Below are 18,304 nucleotides of genomic sequence, written 5' to 3'. Positions count from 1 at the left end.
GAGTCTTTAATCCATTTTGATTTGACTTTTGCAAATGGTGAGAAATAAGGATCTACTTTCATTCTTCTGTATAAGGACATCCAATTTTCCCAGCAGAATTTATCAAAGTGACTGTCCTTTCCCCAATGTATTTTTTTTTTTTTTTGCACCTTTGTCAAAAATGACTTCAATGTAGATGTATGGATTTTTTTCTAGGTTTTCTATTCTGTTCCATTGTTCTATGAGTCTGTTTTTATGACAGTACTGTGCTGTTTTAGTTACTATAGCTTTGTAGTATAATTTGAAGTCAGGTAATGTGATCCTTCCAATTCTGTTCTTTTTGCTCAGGATGGCTTGGCTGTTCTGAGTCTTTTGTGATTCCACATACCTTTTATGATTATTTTTTATATTTCTGTGAAGAATGTCATTGGTATTTTTTCTAACTTATTTTCCTCTACAAAGTACAGATCTCTCTTCACAGAATAATGTATGTCCTCAGCCACATTGATTGCCTTCTAACCTTTCAACTGGCCATGTCTTGCCTTAAAGCCTTAGCCCAGATGTGTCTTTTGCATAAAATGTTGTTCCTCCAGGTTTTTGGAAAGCTGGCTCCTTCTCATCCTTTATGTATCAGCTCAAATGTTATTGAAACTGCATACACATACAAGTACATGTAAGCACACATATACCTACCTTTATTCTCTACCATTCACTCTGAGTATTTCTTTTGTAGCTACTGTTAGCATCTTATTTGTTTATACTCTGTTTTACTCAGTATGTCTGACTCACAGTAGGCATTGAATAATTTTTTAATAAAAAAAATTCATTTGTGGCTAGGCACGGTGGCTCACGCCTATAACCTCAGCACTCTGGGAGGCCGAGGCAGGTGGATCACGAGGTCAGGAGATCGAGACCATCCTGGCCAACATGGTGAAACCCTGTCTCTACTAAAAATACAAAAAATTAGCCGGGCTTGAGGGCGCGTGCCTGTAGTCCCAGCTATTTGGGAGGTTGAGTCAGGAAAATCGCTTGAACCCAGGAGGCGGAGCTTGCAGTGAGCCGAGACTGCACTACTGCACTCCAGTCTGGGCAACAGAGCAAAACTTACTATGGACTAGACCATATGATAGGCACTGGCAAAAATAGATAAATTGGACAGGTTCCCTGTATCGTGGAATGTTTGTGATTGCCTGAAAAATTATGTATTGGCTATGCGTTGGTACTGAAAAAAAATCAATGATTTAAAATAAAACACTTGACTGGATACATCAGACCATTGTCCAACTGGAAAAGGGTCTTAAGTATAATTGTTACGTGAAAAAATTAGGCCCAGAGGAAAGGTTAATTGTTCTACATTACAGACGAGTGACTGTATCTCTTTTTTCCCAAGTTAAGGTTTCTTCTGTTAAATTCTTTATGTAAAATAGATATTTCAAATATGTACCATCAATTTATGTGCCATCAAATATGTGCACAATTTTTCTAACAAGAAGACAAATAAATGACTTGATTTGGTCCTAAATACATTTGTGTCCATCCACTTCCTGCAAAAGACTTGATTAAAAATTGGAAAGCCTACCCTAAAAAGATGAAAATCCTATGTATTAAGGCTTGCTTTGATACAACTAGTTTATAAAATTTCACTGTAAATTAATCAAATGTTTGTTTAGCGTGTATTATGTGCTGAGTATTGTGGTAGGTTTCCTAGGATACAAAGTTGAATCAGATGCAGTGCTTACCCTCAAATGGGGCACATGTTGTAAATAGAAAGAGACATAAACAAGGGCATATATTGGGCACTGCCATTGATTTTCACATTGCACCTCCAGAGTCATGTAGAAGAAGTTAGTGCTAATTAATAGATAAATGTGTGTGATGTACATATTTTGGTTCCCTTAATAACAATACCACTGTTGATTTTCTTCAAAATCTTTCTGCTTATAATTTATCAATTTAAACAATGCAAATATTGGGAGGAATGTTAAAGAGAGACGCTTCCATCTACGTGAGCTTCTTAGTGCTTGTGGGTAGTATTTTTGCTTTTTGAAATGTGTTTAATCATGACCTAAGTAGCCTTATCTAATAGAGTGAACAAAATTAACTATAAGTTAAATTTCCATGTGTCTTTCCTTGAATTCAGTAATTCTGTAAGCCCGATACTAGAGCAGTTTAAGGTAGTTCCATTAATGAATATTTATCAATTTGGTGGAAGGGAAAGAGCACGGAACTTTGGCAGGTGACATGGGCTCAGATTTTACTGCTGCTACTACCTATATGTGTGAAATGGGACAGGTCACTTATTTCTCTAATTGTAACTTTTCACATGTAATATCTATGTAAGTTAAATTAGTTTGACCCTTTAAATCTTTGAAATTGTGTAATTTTGGTACCTGCAGGTAAGCCAAAATAAAATTGGAATACTAGAATTAGAATGAATACATTTTAATAGATTTAAGTCAGCCTTTCACTTTTCTTCATCTCACCACCAACACCCTAGTTTCTCTGTGTATGTCGTAACTCTACTCTTTGATCTGAATAGATTGTGTCAAGAGTGACCAGTGATAGGGAAAACACTACATGTAGAGGTTACCACCCAATGACCCTAACCCAATTTCCTTTTTTTTTAAAAAAAGAAGAAAACAAAACAGGCAGCGCATTTCTTGTGATGGATCCATTTGAGCCACTGTGCAGTTTTCTAATGAAATTTTTATTTTTAAAAGATGCTTGAAATCTTAAATATTACAGTTTTACTAATTGATATCATTTAAAGACTATGTCCCTCCAGTGGAGCTGGGAAGACTTAGTAATTGTTTTCTGATTATGTGAACGAAACTTTCTCTTCACCCTGGAATCAAATTACCATCTGATTGTTCATAAATTTTGTTTCCTTTTGCAAAACAGTGAATAAATAGTATGTAAAAATGGAAATTGACAAAGAACAAATCTTATTAAACACATTACAAATACATTATTGGCCATTCTTGTTCTAAAAATTGAAAGCAGGAGCTTCGGATTAAAGCAGTTTTCTAGAACATGTTTTCTTGGTGTTTCAGGGAGACTCTGGTGGGCCACTAGTATGTAGACATGAAAATGGTCCCTTTGTCCTCTATGGCATTGTCAGCTGGGGAGCTGGCTGTGTCCAGCCATGGAAGCCGGGTATATTTGCCAGAGTGATGGTCTTCTTGGACTGGATCCAATCAAAAATCAATGGTAAATTGTTTTCAGATGTTATTAAAACAATACCTCTTTCTTTAGAGTGGGTTTGGGAACAGTGAGTGTAGTATAAATTAGCGTGAAAGAGAAAACCATAGAGTAGAATTTCATTTAGTTACTAAACACACTAAAACGCAAGATTCCGCAAAATAAGTTCTCCCATGTGTAGAGTTAGAGTAAAACTGACTTTTTCTGAGGCTGCTTTAATCCTGGATTTGTTTCTTTTTTGATAGTGGCTGCTTTGGTGCCGACTATATTTTGTCCTCAGGCTTTCATCTTTATTTTTAACATGTTCTCCCCAAATACAGGTCCTGCTTCACTTCAGACAAATAATACATGCAAAACCTTAAAACAACAATTGCTACCACCCACACCTTCGCCAGGCAGTGCATCTTGGACAGGTAATAAATGTTCACATTGTCCCATTGCATTGTCTGTCTAGCTTTGCTAAATTTTCTGTGGAACACTGTGACCTCTGTGTTTTCCTTCTGGTTGGTAGCTTTAGCTGAAAGTGGGGAGAGTTGTTATTATGATTGCTGGAGATCATTTCTACCCCAAAGCTAGACCTGCTGCAGATTTTTAAAAAAAAAAAAATTTGTGGTTGCGAACAAGTGCTTGAATATTGGAGAATTACATAGAATTATTTTAAGCTCTGAATCTGAACAAAAGTCCTTCTTTATGCAAGTATCTTGCTAGGTAAAGACTCTGGGTATGAGACGACCAAGACCAGCATCAGCATTAGTATTTCTCTTCATTCTTCCACAGCTGTCACTGTCTGTTTGATAAAATAGGATTTTGATTTTTAGTCAAACCTAACAGCAACTGGAGGATTAGAAATCTCTAATAGACTTGTAGGAAGATAGAAATTCTATTTTCTTATCACTCTTGGTTTCCAAGTGGTAGTCTTTCTTTTGTTGCCCACATCTTCCCCTTCCCCAATACATTCAACCCCGGTAAACAACTAGGAAGAGTTCAAAGAAAATGTAAGATATAGAAAGTAGAACTGCAAGAGTGAAGACTTTGAGTAGAAGAAAGAGGATGAGATCTAGTGACCAAAAGGAGGGAATGGTCTTAGATAGGAGCAAAATACACATCATCTATAGTTAATGGATGGAAGGCAGGATCTTGAGGCATCAGTGCAGGTATGAGGTGTATGGGTATAGATGGAGATAGAAGCTTGCGGTATTTCTCTTCCGATTGCTTCTTTTTCTCAGCAGGCGAACAAAAAGAAGGGGTTGTTCAAGAAAGTTTGATATTTTAAGAGAAAAAAGGATGAAATATCTCTCTAGAAAATAGCATAGTGAATAGAAAGACATAGTAGGACTGCTGGATAGCATAAAGCCCCCCTGAGATGAGCGATCATAATTTGAGAGAGCAAAATGCCCCCATTTAGCTTAGTTGTATGTTTTCCTCTGGATACACTGAGGTAGATGCAGAGTAGGTAGACTATAGATTTAATCAAAGTGGAGTGTTCCCAAGTATGTGAAGGGTATAAAGGAATTCAGAGTGTATGTGAATAAGTGGTTAAAATGATGGATCATTGGAATTTAGGATGGGTAAGGAGTGAAATACGGGTGAGAGATTTGTTTGGGACAAAAATAAGGTGGTAGGACACGTAAATTATGAGTCCCAAAAGGTGGAAGGAGTGTTAAGGGAGACTGAAAAGATGGAAGGTCGTGGTTGGAGAAAATGGTTCCTGAAACTGAGATTACAGAAGGCTTGGAGTTACTGCTATTGATCAAGTGTCTAGGGGCTGACCGTAAGGATAAGTGGCTGAGGTCAGGTGGAAGACAAGATCATTGCAGGAAAGTTGAGGAGCTGGGAAACTTCAGCGCTGGAATCATCATGTATATAGTGATTAAAATCAGAAAGAACTATGACAGGAAAAGTGTTGGAGAAAATGACTGCTAAAATCTTCCAGGAATGAGGAGTGGACCCAGGACCATTTGTCTGGCAACATGAGTCAAAGAGTCAAAGCTGGGGATAGGTAGAGTTAGGTTAAAAGTAAATCTGGACTTGGGATTGAGACAGAGAGCAGACTTTGGTCCAAGATCCTATAAACTATTGATTTCAATGGACTGAGTTGAATGAGTTCAGTGAGTGCCTAAATAGGTTAATCCATGTAGGCACTTAAAACAGGGAGGACCTGACCCGAGATAAGGGTCCATAAATGGTGGTGACAGTGCCATCTAGTGTATTTTTTGAATGACCTTATTCAGGTCATTAGAAAATGAATATTGTTAAAATGTAAAGAAAATGTTTCTCTTTTAAATATGTTCAGAAACAGTTATGCATGCCGAAGAACTTTGAAAGTTTTACCTACAGAAAGGTGTTGCTTTGTTTTATTCTATGATTATTTTCAGAGACAAAATGTTAGGACCACGCCATATTGAACACCCACCCACTCCTGCCACTTACTTTTTACACTAGGGAGTTAATGAATCTTAGCAATAGTTTCTTTCAGTTGTTACTCCCATTTATATAAAGTCTTGACTGATTGGTAATTCATGGCTCTATGTGATTTCCGGTCAGACTTTTCACAGAGTATTCATATAGAGAGGAAGAAAAACTAAAAAGATTAGAAAGACAGGTTGAGGCCAGACTCTGAAAGATCTTGCAAGCTGAACTACTTTAGTTGCTTTTAGCAGGAAACTAATTTGATTTATTTTTATTTTATACACCATTCCCAGATGGTAGAGCATAGTGAGGGAAGATTGTAGACTGAAAGATCATTTAGTTTACTATTAAATCAAAATGGTAAATATCTGATTAGATTCTTGTAGCCATACAGATAAAAAAAAAAAAAAAAAAGAGGACTAACAAAGAAATGACAGAGAACCAAACAATGGAGTAGAATCCTAAGTTTCTGTAGCACTTCATTTCCCTTATTCCACTTTTCACCTACCTCTACTGTTAATAAAAGCGTGTTTACGTACCTCCTCCTCAGTTACAGTATTAATTTCTCTAGGGCAGAGCATGCATAATTGTGTATTCACTAACACATACATTCAAATATGAACATAGAATGTTTCATTTTTTAATTAATCAGAAAGTTTTTGTCAAAGGAATAGACACAAGGGAAGAAGAGAGAGTTAAGGACGAAACCCTGATGAGGACATAAGAGAAGCTGATTGCCGAGTCAGTGGGCCAGGGAAAAACTGACATCCGAACTGCAGAAGGTATCCCAAAGTTCCGAGGGTGCTCTTGGACTTAGCAAGCTGAAGAAGTGAGACATCTCAGTATATCCAGCAAATTATGTTTTTCATGACCTCAGTCACAAGCTGAAATGAATGTAATCATTTGTCCCAGTAAATTCAGCTAATTTAGTGAAGTTTTTAGGAACAGGTCTTCAGTTGCATCTCAAAGAAGGAAAAAAATGAAATCCTGCTGGGAATAGAGAATGCAACCTCCTATCTATTTTCTAAGAAACTTTAAAAATACATTTAAAATTGATTCAAAATAATTGTGATTTAAATTCTACCTGTATAATATTTCAAGAAAATGAGACACATTAAATGGAATGGTTTTTAACATAATAATTTGTAACTGACAGTAACAAAGTCTTAATTTTCTTCTTTCAAGCCGAGGTTTTTCAGTCTTGTGATAGAACCTGGTTCTTCTTTGCTTTGTTTATGTTGGTCCCTGGTGTCTGTGTGTTCTGAATTGCAGGCTGTTGCTCTGAAGCAGAGCTAGAAAAGCCCAGAGGCTTTTATCCCACTCCACGATATCCACTGGATTATAGAGGAAGACTGGAATGTTCGTGGGTGCTCAGAGTTTCACCAAGCAGTATGGCAAAATTTACTGTTGAGTATCTGTCACTCCTGGGGTCTCCTGTGTGTCAAGACTCAGTTCTAATTATTTATGAAGAAAGACACAGTAAGAGAAAGATGGCAGGTAATCCTTCCTGGCATATAAACTTTGTGCTAGGAGTCTTGTCCATGTAGGCAGCTTATTATCAGGAATGAGTCTGACTTGGTAATAATGCTACCAAAATGTTGATCCATGTAATAGGAATGTAATAGGAATGCTTTTCTCCTTGCAAACACCCTTAACATTATTATTATTATTATTATTATTATACTTTAAGTTCTGGGTGACATGTGCAGAACATGCAGGTTTGTTACAAAGGTGTACACATGCCATGGTGGTTTGCTGCACCCATAAACCCGTCATCTACATTAGGTATTTCTCCTAATGCTATTCCTCCCCTACCCCCCCATCCCCCGACAGGCCCTGGTGTGTGATGTTCCCCTCCCTGTGTGTCCATGTGTTCTCATTGTTCAACTCCCACTTATGAGTGAGAACATGCGGTGTTTGGTTTTCTGTTCTTGTGTTAGTTTGCTAAGAATGATGGTTTCCAGCTTCATCCATGTCCCTGTAAAGAACATAAACTCATCCGTTTTTATGGCTGTATAGTATACCATGGTGTATATGTGCCACATTTTCTTTATCCAGTGTATCATTGATGCGCATTTGGGTTGGTTCCAAGTCTTTGCTATTGTGAACAGTGCTGCAATAAACATGCGTGTGCATGTGTCTTTATGGTAGCATGATTGATAATCCTTTGGGCATATACCCAGTAATGGGATCGCTGGGTCAAAAGGTATTTCTGGTTCTAGATCCTTGAGGAATCGCCACACTGTCTTCCACAATGGTTAAACTAATTTACACTCCTACCAACAGTGTAAAAGTGTTTCTATTTCTCCACATCCTCTCTAGCATCTGTTGTTTCCTGACTTTTTAATAATCGCCATTCTATCTGGCATGAGATGGTATCTCATTGTGGTTTTGATTTGCATTTCTCTAATGACTAGTGATGGATGAGCTTTTTTTCATATATTTGTTGGTCACATAAATGTCTTCTTTTGAGAAGTATCTGTTCATATCCTTTGCCCACTTTTTGATGGGATTGTTTGTATTTTTCTTGTAAATTTGTTTAAATTCCTTATAGATTCTGGATATTATCCCTTTGTCAGATGGATAGATTGCAAAAATTTTCTCCCATTCTGTAGGTTGCCTGTTCACTCTGATGATAGTTTCTTTTGCTATGCAGAAGCTCTTTAGTTTAATTAGATCCTATTTGTCAATTTTGACTTTTGTTGCCATTGCTTTTGGTGTTTTAGACATGAAGTCTTTGCCCATGCCTATGTCCTGAATGGTATTGCCTAGGTTTTCTTTTAGAATTTTTGTGATTTTAGGTCTTATGTTTAAGTCTTTCATCCATCTTGAGTTAATTTTTGTATAAGGTGTAAGGAAGGGGTTCAGTTTCAGTTTTCTGCATATGGCTAGCCAGTTTTCCCAAAGCCATTTATTATGTAGGGGATCCTTTCCTCATTGCTTGTTTTTGTCAGATTTGTCAAAGATCAGATGGTTGTAGATATGTGTCATTATTTCTGAGGCCTCTGTTCTGGTCCATTGATCTATGTATCTGTTTTGGTACCAGTACCATGCTGTTTTGGTTACTGTAGCCTTGCAGTACAGTTTGAAATCAGGTAGTGTGATGCCTCCAGCTTTGTTCTTTTTGCTTAGGATTGTCTTGGCTATACAGGCTCATTTTTCAAAAGCATTTCTATACGCCAATGACAGACAAACAGCCAAATCATGAGTGAACTCTCATTCACAACTGCTATAAAGATAATAAAATACCTAGGAATACAACTTACAATGGATGTGAAGGACCTCTTCAAGAAGAACTACAAACCACTGCTCAAGGAAATAAGAGAGGACACAAACAAGTGGAAAAACTTCCATGCTCATGGGTGGGAAGAATCAATATCATGAAAATGGCCATACTGCCCAAAGCAATTTGTAGATTCAATGCCATCCCCATCAAGCTACCACTGGCTTTCTTCACAGAATTAGGAAACAAACAAACAAACAAACAAAAAAACCCTTAACATTTTCAAGTACTTTGAACTGAGATAGCAAATATGCTTAAGGTTGAGTGTGTGTGTGTGTGTGTGTGTGTATAGGGAGGAGGAAAAAAGGCAAGAGGGCTCAACTTCTTCAAACATAGTGGAACCATGCCAGAATGCTGGAAGAATATATATTGTAAAAGAGCAAGTCAGAAGATGGTTAAAAATAGAGCAGGAGAGGAAGGTGAATGAAAAAATAAAGCAAAAATACATTAAAGGCTTTTAAAGTGGCAGGATTGAAAAGATCTGCTGAAAACATGCCAGCACTCATTTTTCATTTCATGCACAGAGAAACCTGTTTTTGTTCAACGAAACAAACTTGCCTCCTCCTGTTTGCACACATGGAATGAAAGCTTTTTGGCTCGCAGTAAGGAGGGAAGTGGGAGGTGATTGAAATAATTTGGTTAATGGGGAAATCTGGAAAGAAAATAAATTTGTGTATGTCATTGACCATGTGTGTGGCATCTATTTGTGCTTGATTCCAAAGTGCGTAGAGGCCGGGGAAACTGCTGCGAGGGTGGGATTGTTTTCTTAGGGCAAACTCTGAGAGATTAAATCACTGGGTTAGAAAGCAAAAATGTTTGCTTAAAGAATCTTTCTTTATAAGTACAATCTAATTTAGACTACAATGACACAATTAATTAGCCTATCTGCTTGGCACATTTTCCCCCTAGAATCAGATCACCTCCTCCCTCCCCCTAGATTAGAACAGTTCCAGGGCTTCTTGCAGTGAGAATAAAATTCACACTCCCTGGAAGACTCCCTCTCCGTCAGCTCATGGGTTCCCAATACCTCTCATTCTCACCTTGGGACCATTGTCTGTCTATTCCCAGCACTTTAAAGAGCTCCTTCTCATCCTTGTGCCTCATGTCCTTCAATTCTTGATGGAAGGTCACCTTCTTAATGAGACCAACCTTGACTGATGTAAGTTGCATCACGCCCCTGCCTCCAGACTTCTCAGTTCCCTTTTCTTAGAGCACTTATTATCTTCTAACACAAGGGTCTCCAACCCTCCAACCCCCAGGCCGCAGACCAGTACCAACTCGTGGCCTGTTAGGAACTGGGCCACACAGCAGGAGGTGAACAACGGGCAAGCATTACCACCTGAGCTCCGCCTCCTGTTAGATCAATGGCAGCATTAGATTCTCCTAGGAATGTGAACTGCACATGCAAAGGATCTAGGATGCCTGCTCCTTATGAGAATCTAATGTCCGATGATCTGAGATGGAACAGTTTCATCCCAAAACCATCCCTCCCACTGTTTGTGGAAAAAAATGTCTCCCACGAACCTGGTCCCTGGTACCAAAAAGTTTGAAGTCCGGGGTTAAAAGATTAGAATCTAACACAGTATAATTTTTTTTCATGATTATGGCTTATCTGTGTCTTCCCGATTGAGTATGAGTTTCATGAGAGCTGGAATTTTTGCCTGTTTGGATCAAGAAGCCTCAGTGCCTAGAACAGTGCTCGACATGTAGAAGACACTTCATAAATAAGTGAACAAGAGAATAGTCACCTCCTCAAAGAGGGCCTCTCAGACTAAAGTAGCATCATCCATTCCTTCCCTCAGTCATTGTCTGTTACGTTGGCTTTCATTTCATTTTTGATCTCTCTATGAAACCATCTTCATTTACCTGACTAAAATGAAAGCTTCGTGAGAGCAGAGACCTTGCTCTCTGTTCCCTTCTGTATACTTCCAATGAGGTCAACACCTACGGCTCGAAACGTTTTCTTTTTCATGAATTTTTGCTGAGTTTGTTTTTTTCATGAAGATTTGTTAAATTACTCTTCAGAAAGGCTAACTTAATTTTCACGGTCATTAGCAGTGCCTAGGATCTTCTTTCACTATGCCCAGAACCTAATATGTCAATTTAATGGGCAATTGTCCTTTAAAAATAATCATTAAGGGAGATAATTTCTTTTTTGCTTTTATTTTTCTTTGTTTTAAGATTATGTCTCCCTATTTTGCCCAGGCTGACCTCGAACTCCTGGGCTCAAAAGATCTTCCTAGTTCAGCCTCCCAAATACCTGGCACGTGCTACTGGACCCAGCTTGTTTGTTTAAAAATTAATTGCCATTGTCTTTTGTACATTTTTAAAATTTCAGTATTATTCTTTTTATTGCTTTATGAACTTTATATAAAAGATATTTTTCCTTGGTCACATCTATTCTTAATGCTTATTCTTAATGTTGTCATAAGTTTATTCTTAATGCTTTCCTTTGTCATAATTTATTCTTAATGCTTATTCTTAGTATTGCCATTTGCTTTTGTATTATTTATTATGTTAATGTAAATTTTTTTAAATTTAGTTGTTTATCCATACATGTCTTTGATCTTTGGTTTTTATCTCATTACTTTCATGCTTAAAAATTTATTCCCCATTCTGAGGTCAGAATGTTTAATTTTAAAAAAAACTTTCAAAATCATGCTGAAATATATTTTCTCATATGGTAAAGTGACTCTATAGCCGCTTTCTTTTTAAAAAGTCTTTTTCTTCCGAATTGATAGCACTATTTCTATAATATACTATATTCTTATACAGAGAGACACATTTTCTGGAGAAACTTGCCTTTATCATTATTGCCTATTGAAAACCATGCTTGACTTCATTGTAGATTACCTGAGGAATCCCTATAATTTTCCAACCTAGCATTTCTTTAATTTTTGAAATTGTCAGCTTGAACTTTGTGGAATTGTTCTGTCCCTTCAGATTACATCTAGGAGAATAGCAAGCCTGTAATGGAAATATTATTCTTTACTTAAATTATATAGCATTCTTTACTGTAAAATGCTGTTTCTCCCTGTTAAAGGTAGCAATTCATTTAAAAGTTATATTCACTTCTATTTGCTACAAAGAAATATTAGGTCATTCTTCAAATAGCATTTCACCATTGTATACTTTAAAATGCCAACGAATGTTTTTCTTCTTTTCTCTTTCTTGGCTCTTATCCCCTCCCTCCTTTCATCCTACAAGTATTTGTGAATCACCTACTATTAGCCAGGGACTGAGTCATCTTGGTTCTGAGGATTCAGTAGTGAAAAAAATAAAATTTTCTGCCCCTATCAAGCTTATATTCTAGCAGGGAGAAAACACATAATAAGATAAAATATAAGGCATCTTAGATGGAAGAACTAAGGAAGAAAAAATAAAGTGGGAAAGGAGAAAAGAAGTATCTGGGATGTAGGTGCCACATAGTTGTATGTAGTACAATCAGCAGATATCTTTCTGAGCAGGTGAATTTAAATAAATGTTACAAAGTGATACTGAATTATTCTTAATGTAGAAGAGTTTGATCCTAAGAAATTCACAGGTTCTTTCCACACATGCTTAATCAGCCCTCTGAATCATTTCAGAATTATGATTATAATTTTCCCTTCTATCTTTGACTTAGGTTCTCAAAGCAATCAATAAAAGACTGACTATAGGGAAATAATACATTTTCAAGTAGAAAATGTTTTCCATCATAGATCTTCATGGTGAGGTATTTTTAATAAGTAGGTTACTTTTCTAGGAGAAATTGGTCATATCAGTCATTTTAGAGATAAAATAATTTACTACCTACTGTCCTTCAGGAAGCACTGCAACAAGTAGATAATGATGGATATTAAATACATGGACCCAAGTTGAAGATCCTAACTTCCTACCCCACTAGTTTGTGATGCTGAGTAAGTCACTTGTGTTCTGGAATCCTGTTTCCTCGTTTTACAAAATGGAATCAATTCCTACCTCGTGGGTTAAATTAATTGCTCTGCCTAAAATATAGAAACTGCTGTAAAATTGTCATTCTTATTTTTTTACTAGAGTTCACTTTTTAACCTAGGTGGATTACATGGGAGAAGACTTTACTCAATGACTTTCATGAGTCCTGGACCACTGGTGAGGCTGACATTCCAGTCCTTTGTTCAAGGTGCATTTGGCATAAGCTATATAGTCTTGAAAGTCCTAGGTATGTCTGGTTATTTTATAAACTTGTAAAGGCTAAAAAAATCAATATTACTCTATTTAGGAATATTTCAAAACCTACACAGCATTTTGAAAGAAATTATGTTTCTGTGGGGAAATTAGTATATGTTTGAAAGGAAAATCTACTTAAGTCACCTAAGATTTGATCAGGTCCAAAAGGGAAACTGCTCAATAGAGAACTTGATTGAATTGTATATGATTTCTGAAAATGGCTAAGATATGTTGGTTGCAAGATAACTTTTGTCTGTGGCTGCAGTTTTATACCACAAAGAATGGTTTCTGCAGCCGTAATTCTTGCAACTCAGAAGATTTGGTTTCTAAATCTTAGCTGGTTGATTAGCTGTGGACAATTTATTATCTCTGATTAGAATTTTCTTTGTAATGATATAATTAAAAAATAGAATAAGTTTTGAAAACAAACTACACAAATATTATATTCTAGCATTGTAAGTGTAAACGATGTAATTCAGAGTTGTCAGATTGAACTTTAGAACATGTAATTAGTGAGGTTTTTTTCTTCTTGATATAGACAACTGAAAGCTAGCTTCCCCCCTTGGCACCTAAAAGCATTGCTGAGAATATATTTTTCTAGACCTGTGTATACTGCATATTTGGAAAAAGTTAAATGAGTAATAAAGCATTTATATCATATGAAAGTTTTCTCTTGGAAGAATATATTAAGAATACTGCTTTCAGATGGAATTAGGCAGTTAACAGGTATTATCCATAGCTGTGTCCTGTAATCTTCCATAGACCCTAGGCTATGTCAGAGATCATTCTGAGAGATGTGCTTGTTTCCTGTACCTTTTGAATATTTTGAATATTTAAGATGGAGAAAATTTTCAGTGAAACCAACCACCTCCTAATAATTACTTGTTTTCCCAGGACAATTAGGGAAGAGAACTGTTTACCTTGATCTGAAAAGGCATATAGGAAGCCTGTTAAACATTGGTTTTATTCTCATTTTCTCTGCTTCCTATTCTTCTAGGTCCAAAGGACAGTAAAATAACCAGACTTTCCCAAAGTTCAAACAGAGAGCACTTGGTTCCTTGTGAGGATATTCTTCTGATCAAGCCAGAAGGGATCACGCAGATCCCAAGAAATTCTCACAGAACTACTATGAGGTAAGGAAGGAATGATTATTATAATGGAAGAAGTGTGTGGAAAAAATGGCTTGACTGACATCAACACTTGGTATTTACTTAAAACATTATTCTTCACCTCTTTTCCATAAAGAATACACTCTTAGGTAAGCCCTAATCTATGGCCTTTAATATGGAAACAAAACAAAACAATGTAAGAATGTTCTTGTTTATGAATTGTACTTTCTCAACAAAATAGACCATGTACTAGCAAAGTGAAAAGTCAAATCTCTACAAAGAATGTTGGAGGCTGATATAATGTATGTAAACTATTTGGGCACATAGTAGATACTTAATAAATGATGCATGGGAGTTTGGGGCAAATTCTGGCACATGTACATCCTTCAGATCTTGTAAATTTTCAATCAGAATTTAAAACAATACCCACAATTGGTCAACCATTCACCATAATGTGTGAACTTTACAAATTTTGGCAAATTAGGTATTAGGTAATAAATTTAATATAATTTAAAGTACAAATCTTTCTCTCTCACAACCGTAAGGAAACAGACACAAAAACTAAGGCTCACTGGGGGTCAATAACATTGATGCATTAATTTCTGAGCAAAATAACTAACAATATATTCTGTTTAGAAATAATTTCTGACTTTGTTTCATCTGTGCCATAGTTGCCAATGGAGGTTAGTAGCCCCTTTAAATCACATCATTCAGCTTAATATTATCAACTTCCCGATGAAGCCAACAACTTTGGTCTGTCATGGTCATCTGCATGTTTACAAAGGATTTGGACCAGGAAAAAAATTAATAGGTAACTGGTTTCCCATGAATCACTATGCTACTGATTTTCTCTTATGAAACATGTTTAGATTGTTTTATATTCAATATGTGGCTTACATGTGACATACACTAGTCTCTTCTTATAGGATGTTGAAATAGACTTACTGTTAAACTTTTGTCAGATTTAAAATTAAGATATAAAATCTCAGGTTTAGTTAAAAACAAAGTCCAACGACGTTTCTTACATGGATCACACCTAGATTAAATTTGCTCAGAAATACTAAAAGTAAAGAATGAATGAAGTAGTTTTAGACAAAAACACAAGAAAATTAAGACTATAAAATTAATAAGGCAAAATAATCACAGCAAAAGGCATTACATGAGTTTATCAATTGGTAGTAGTTAGAAACCTGGTTGCTGTGATTTAAACTCATTATTTTCAAAGAGAAATGCAGGCGCACTGCTAGTTCAACAGTTGAACTCCACCAGCACTAAAGGTACTTCAATTATTTTGGCTTTTCCTGATGGTTGCATAATGGCTATTTCAGTTCTCATCATTACATTGATGAAAGAAGGGACAGGGAGGATTATCCCTATCAGGAAAGCAAACATGTTTCCAAGAATCCTGTAGCAGACTTAAATCTCTGGCCAGAATTGTCACATGGCCATGCCTGACCAGAGGGTGACTAGGGAGAAGGGAAATGGAAAAGCATTTTGGGTGGTCAACCAAGATTTCTGGACACCATGGGATATAGAAGTCCACAGTTCTGAAATCTGATGGTTCTGGGTCCATATCTCTGTTCTGCCACATACTAGTTAAGTGACTTTAGGAATGAGCTCAAATCTTTCTAAGACTCAGTTTCCTCATTTGTGAGAGGAGACACCCCACCACCATGCACACTATGGTCTATGAATTCCCAGTTTACTTAATCAAGAAATAAATGTGTAATGAAGTAAAAGCCCAGCGAAAGAGGATGTATGGCTTTTTGCTGGCTTTGGCCTTCCTAAGAAGGGCCCAGATACAGGTGTCACTCTCCATGCAGGTAGGGTCCTCTCAGAGTGGATAAAAAAGTCAATTGCTAAACCACTGTCTTTTTTATTCTTCAGATTTACAATACTATCCTAGAAGTAAGTGCACTAAGAATATTTCTGTTTCTGTTTAGGAGAATGTTGATGAGCACCAAGCTTTCTTGGTTCCTAAGCCAATTCAGCACCAAGAAGACCACAGCTTCTTGTGGGGAGACTGTAGTATCTATGAAAATGATGTATGCTTCTACCATTCTTGCCTTACAGAACACCTGTTACCATTCACTGCCTCATGAGGTTGTTTTGAGAATTAAATAAGAGAAGACATGTTAATCAATACTAAGAAACCAAACTTGTGTTTTGTTTAGATTAGAAATATTTATTCTGATTCCTGTTCTTAAAATTGTGCTGCTTGGAGGAAAAGTTTAGATTGTCTCCCTATTGCCTCTTCTATGGGTGACAGGGCAAAAACAGATTGGAAAAACAAAGAAATAAAGAAGGGGACAGGGAAGGAAGAGTACATTGGCAATGTCAGTTATCACTTGCAATGTTAATCAACTATATATCTGTTCTTTACTTAGAACTAATTCACAAAACATACTATTTTCTATTTCCTTCTCCCCAAAAGTTTTATGACTCTTTTTCAATTTCTCTAAATAGAGTTTACAAGCTCTGTGGTATAGGGAAGGAAAAAAGTATTTATCTTCTACCCATCTATCCAGAGGAACAAATCCTGTGATCAGAAGTTTAGAACTTATAGCCCAACCTCTGAGTAGGGGAGAGGGACTGGAAATTGACTTAATCAGCAATTGCCAATGATGTGATTGATCATTTCTATGTAATGAAGCCCTCATAAAACCCCAAAAGGAGAGTTCAGAAAGTTGAGTTGGTGAACACATGGAGGGTGCTGGGAGGATGGTGTACCCAGAAAGGACAGTGAAGCTCTGTGCCCAGACTCCATATCTTGCCATATACATCTTTCATTTGACTGTTCCTGAACTATATCATTTGTAGTAAGTAGGTAAACACAAGTAAAGTGTTTCCCTGAATTTTGTGAGTTGTTTTAGTAAATTATCAAACCTGATGAGGGGATCGTGGGAACCTCTGATTTATTGCTGGGCAGTCAGTAGCACATGTGACAACCTGGACTTGCAATTGGCATCTGAACTGGGGAGTGAGGACAGTCTTGTGAAACTGAGCTCTTAACTTGTGCAGTCCATGCTAACCTAAGGTAGATAAGAATGGAATTGAATTGTAAGATACCCAGTTGTTGTGGGGGGAAAAATCCCATACATCTGGTGTGAGAAGTGAAGTACCGAGAGTAGCAGTAGTTGTAGGAGAGATAGAGATTTTTCCTTTAGTTGGTGTAGAGAAGTGGTTTTTTTTGTTTTGTTTTTTGTTTTGTTTCTCAGACTATCTTAGTTTCACTGGCTGGAACTCTAGCAATGATACTGACAAAAGACAAATTAAAACGAGAAAAACTGAATTTTCTTAACACATATATCATGCATATATGGGAAAATTCGGTGGTGAGTAACTCAAAGAGGTGATTAGAACTTGGGCTTATATAACATTTTAACAAAAGAACAATAAATAAGAGAAGTGACAAAATAAAGGAAAAGGACTTTGAGCTTCTAAAGGCAAAGAACTTGAGCTTCTAGGGGTGGCATATTGTAGGAAAGTGAATATATTGGGGACAGTTGTAGAAAACTAAGGTTTCTTTAGAAAGATTTGTTATGTAGATTCTTCTGGTGTCGTCTCTGGGCTGATAAGAGTCTAGATTTGTCTCTAAGAATTGTTCTGCCTTTCCTAGTGGAGATAGTGGGAGGGCAGAGAGTGTTTCTTCTGTCTACCTTTTTTTTCAATTGCTTTCTGCTGAAAATAATCCTTGTGCCAGGGTGGTATACTCTCAACCACCTCCGGGTTAAGTCAATGCTTGACCTCAGCAGATTATTTGATGAACATTTGACAGAACCAAATAGGATTTATCCCAAGAACACAAGGAAAATTGAATATTAAAATGTATTGTATATTAAGATTTTCTACTATAAATTAGAAAAAATAGATACAAATTATATAGCAATTGTCATCTTAAAACCATAGCAGTAAAATGTAGAAGATATAAGGGGAAAATTACTTCAATTACATTTAGCAATAAAAGCCATATGATAACTAGGAATAACCCTAAATTTGAGATTTATTGTTCAAACTATGAAACTTTATTAAGTTGCATGTGTGGGCACACAAATACATACAAACACACAAACATTTGCATAGATAAAAGTACCATGTTCCAAAACTGAAAGACATAACTCATTAACTCAACACA

General features: G+C 36.5%; 1 protein-coding gene across 1 annotated transcript in view; it reads left to right on the top strand.

Annotated features, from left to right (window-relative positions):
• The window catches only part of OVCH1 (ovochymase 1), a 57,209-nt gene extending 41,014 nt beyond the window's left edge, over positions 1-16,195 (top strand). Inside the window, exons 20-26 of the mRNA XM_021922149.2 lie at positions 3,033-3,189; positions 3,501-3,593; positions 6,862-7,086; positions 12,927-13,052; positions 14,058-14,193; positions 14,841-14,980; positions 16,113-16,195. Of these exons, the coding sequence (XP_021777841.2) occupies positions 3,033-3,189; positions 3,501-3,593; positions 6,862-7,086; positions 12,927-13,052; positions 14,058-14,193; positions 14,841-14,980; positions 16,113-16,123 (888 nt within the window). The 3' untranslated portion in view covers positions 16,124-16,195. The remainder of the gene's footprint in view (positions 1-3,032; positions 3,190-3,500; positions 3,594-6,861; positions 7,087-12,926; positions 13,053-14,057; positions 14,194-14,840; positions 14,981-16,112) is intronic.
• The last annotated feature ends 2,109 nt before the right edge of the window (positions 16,196-18,304 follow it).

The sequence above is a fragment of the Papio anubis genome, chromosome 9 (genome assembly GCF_008728515.1).
Source record: "Papio anubis isolate 15944 chromosome 9, Panubis1.0, whole genome shotgun sequence".
NCBI lineage: Eukaryota > Metazoa > Chordata > Mammalia > Primates > Cercopithecidae > Papio > Papio anubis.
This window is presented reverse-complemented; position numbering and strand designations above follow the sequence as displayed.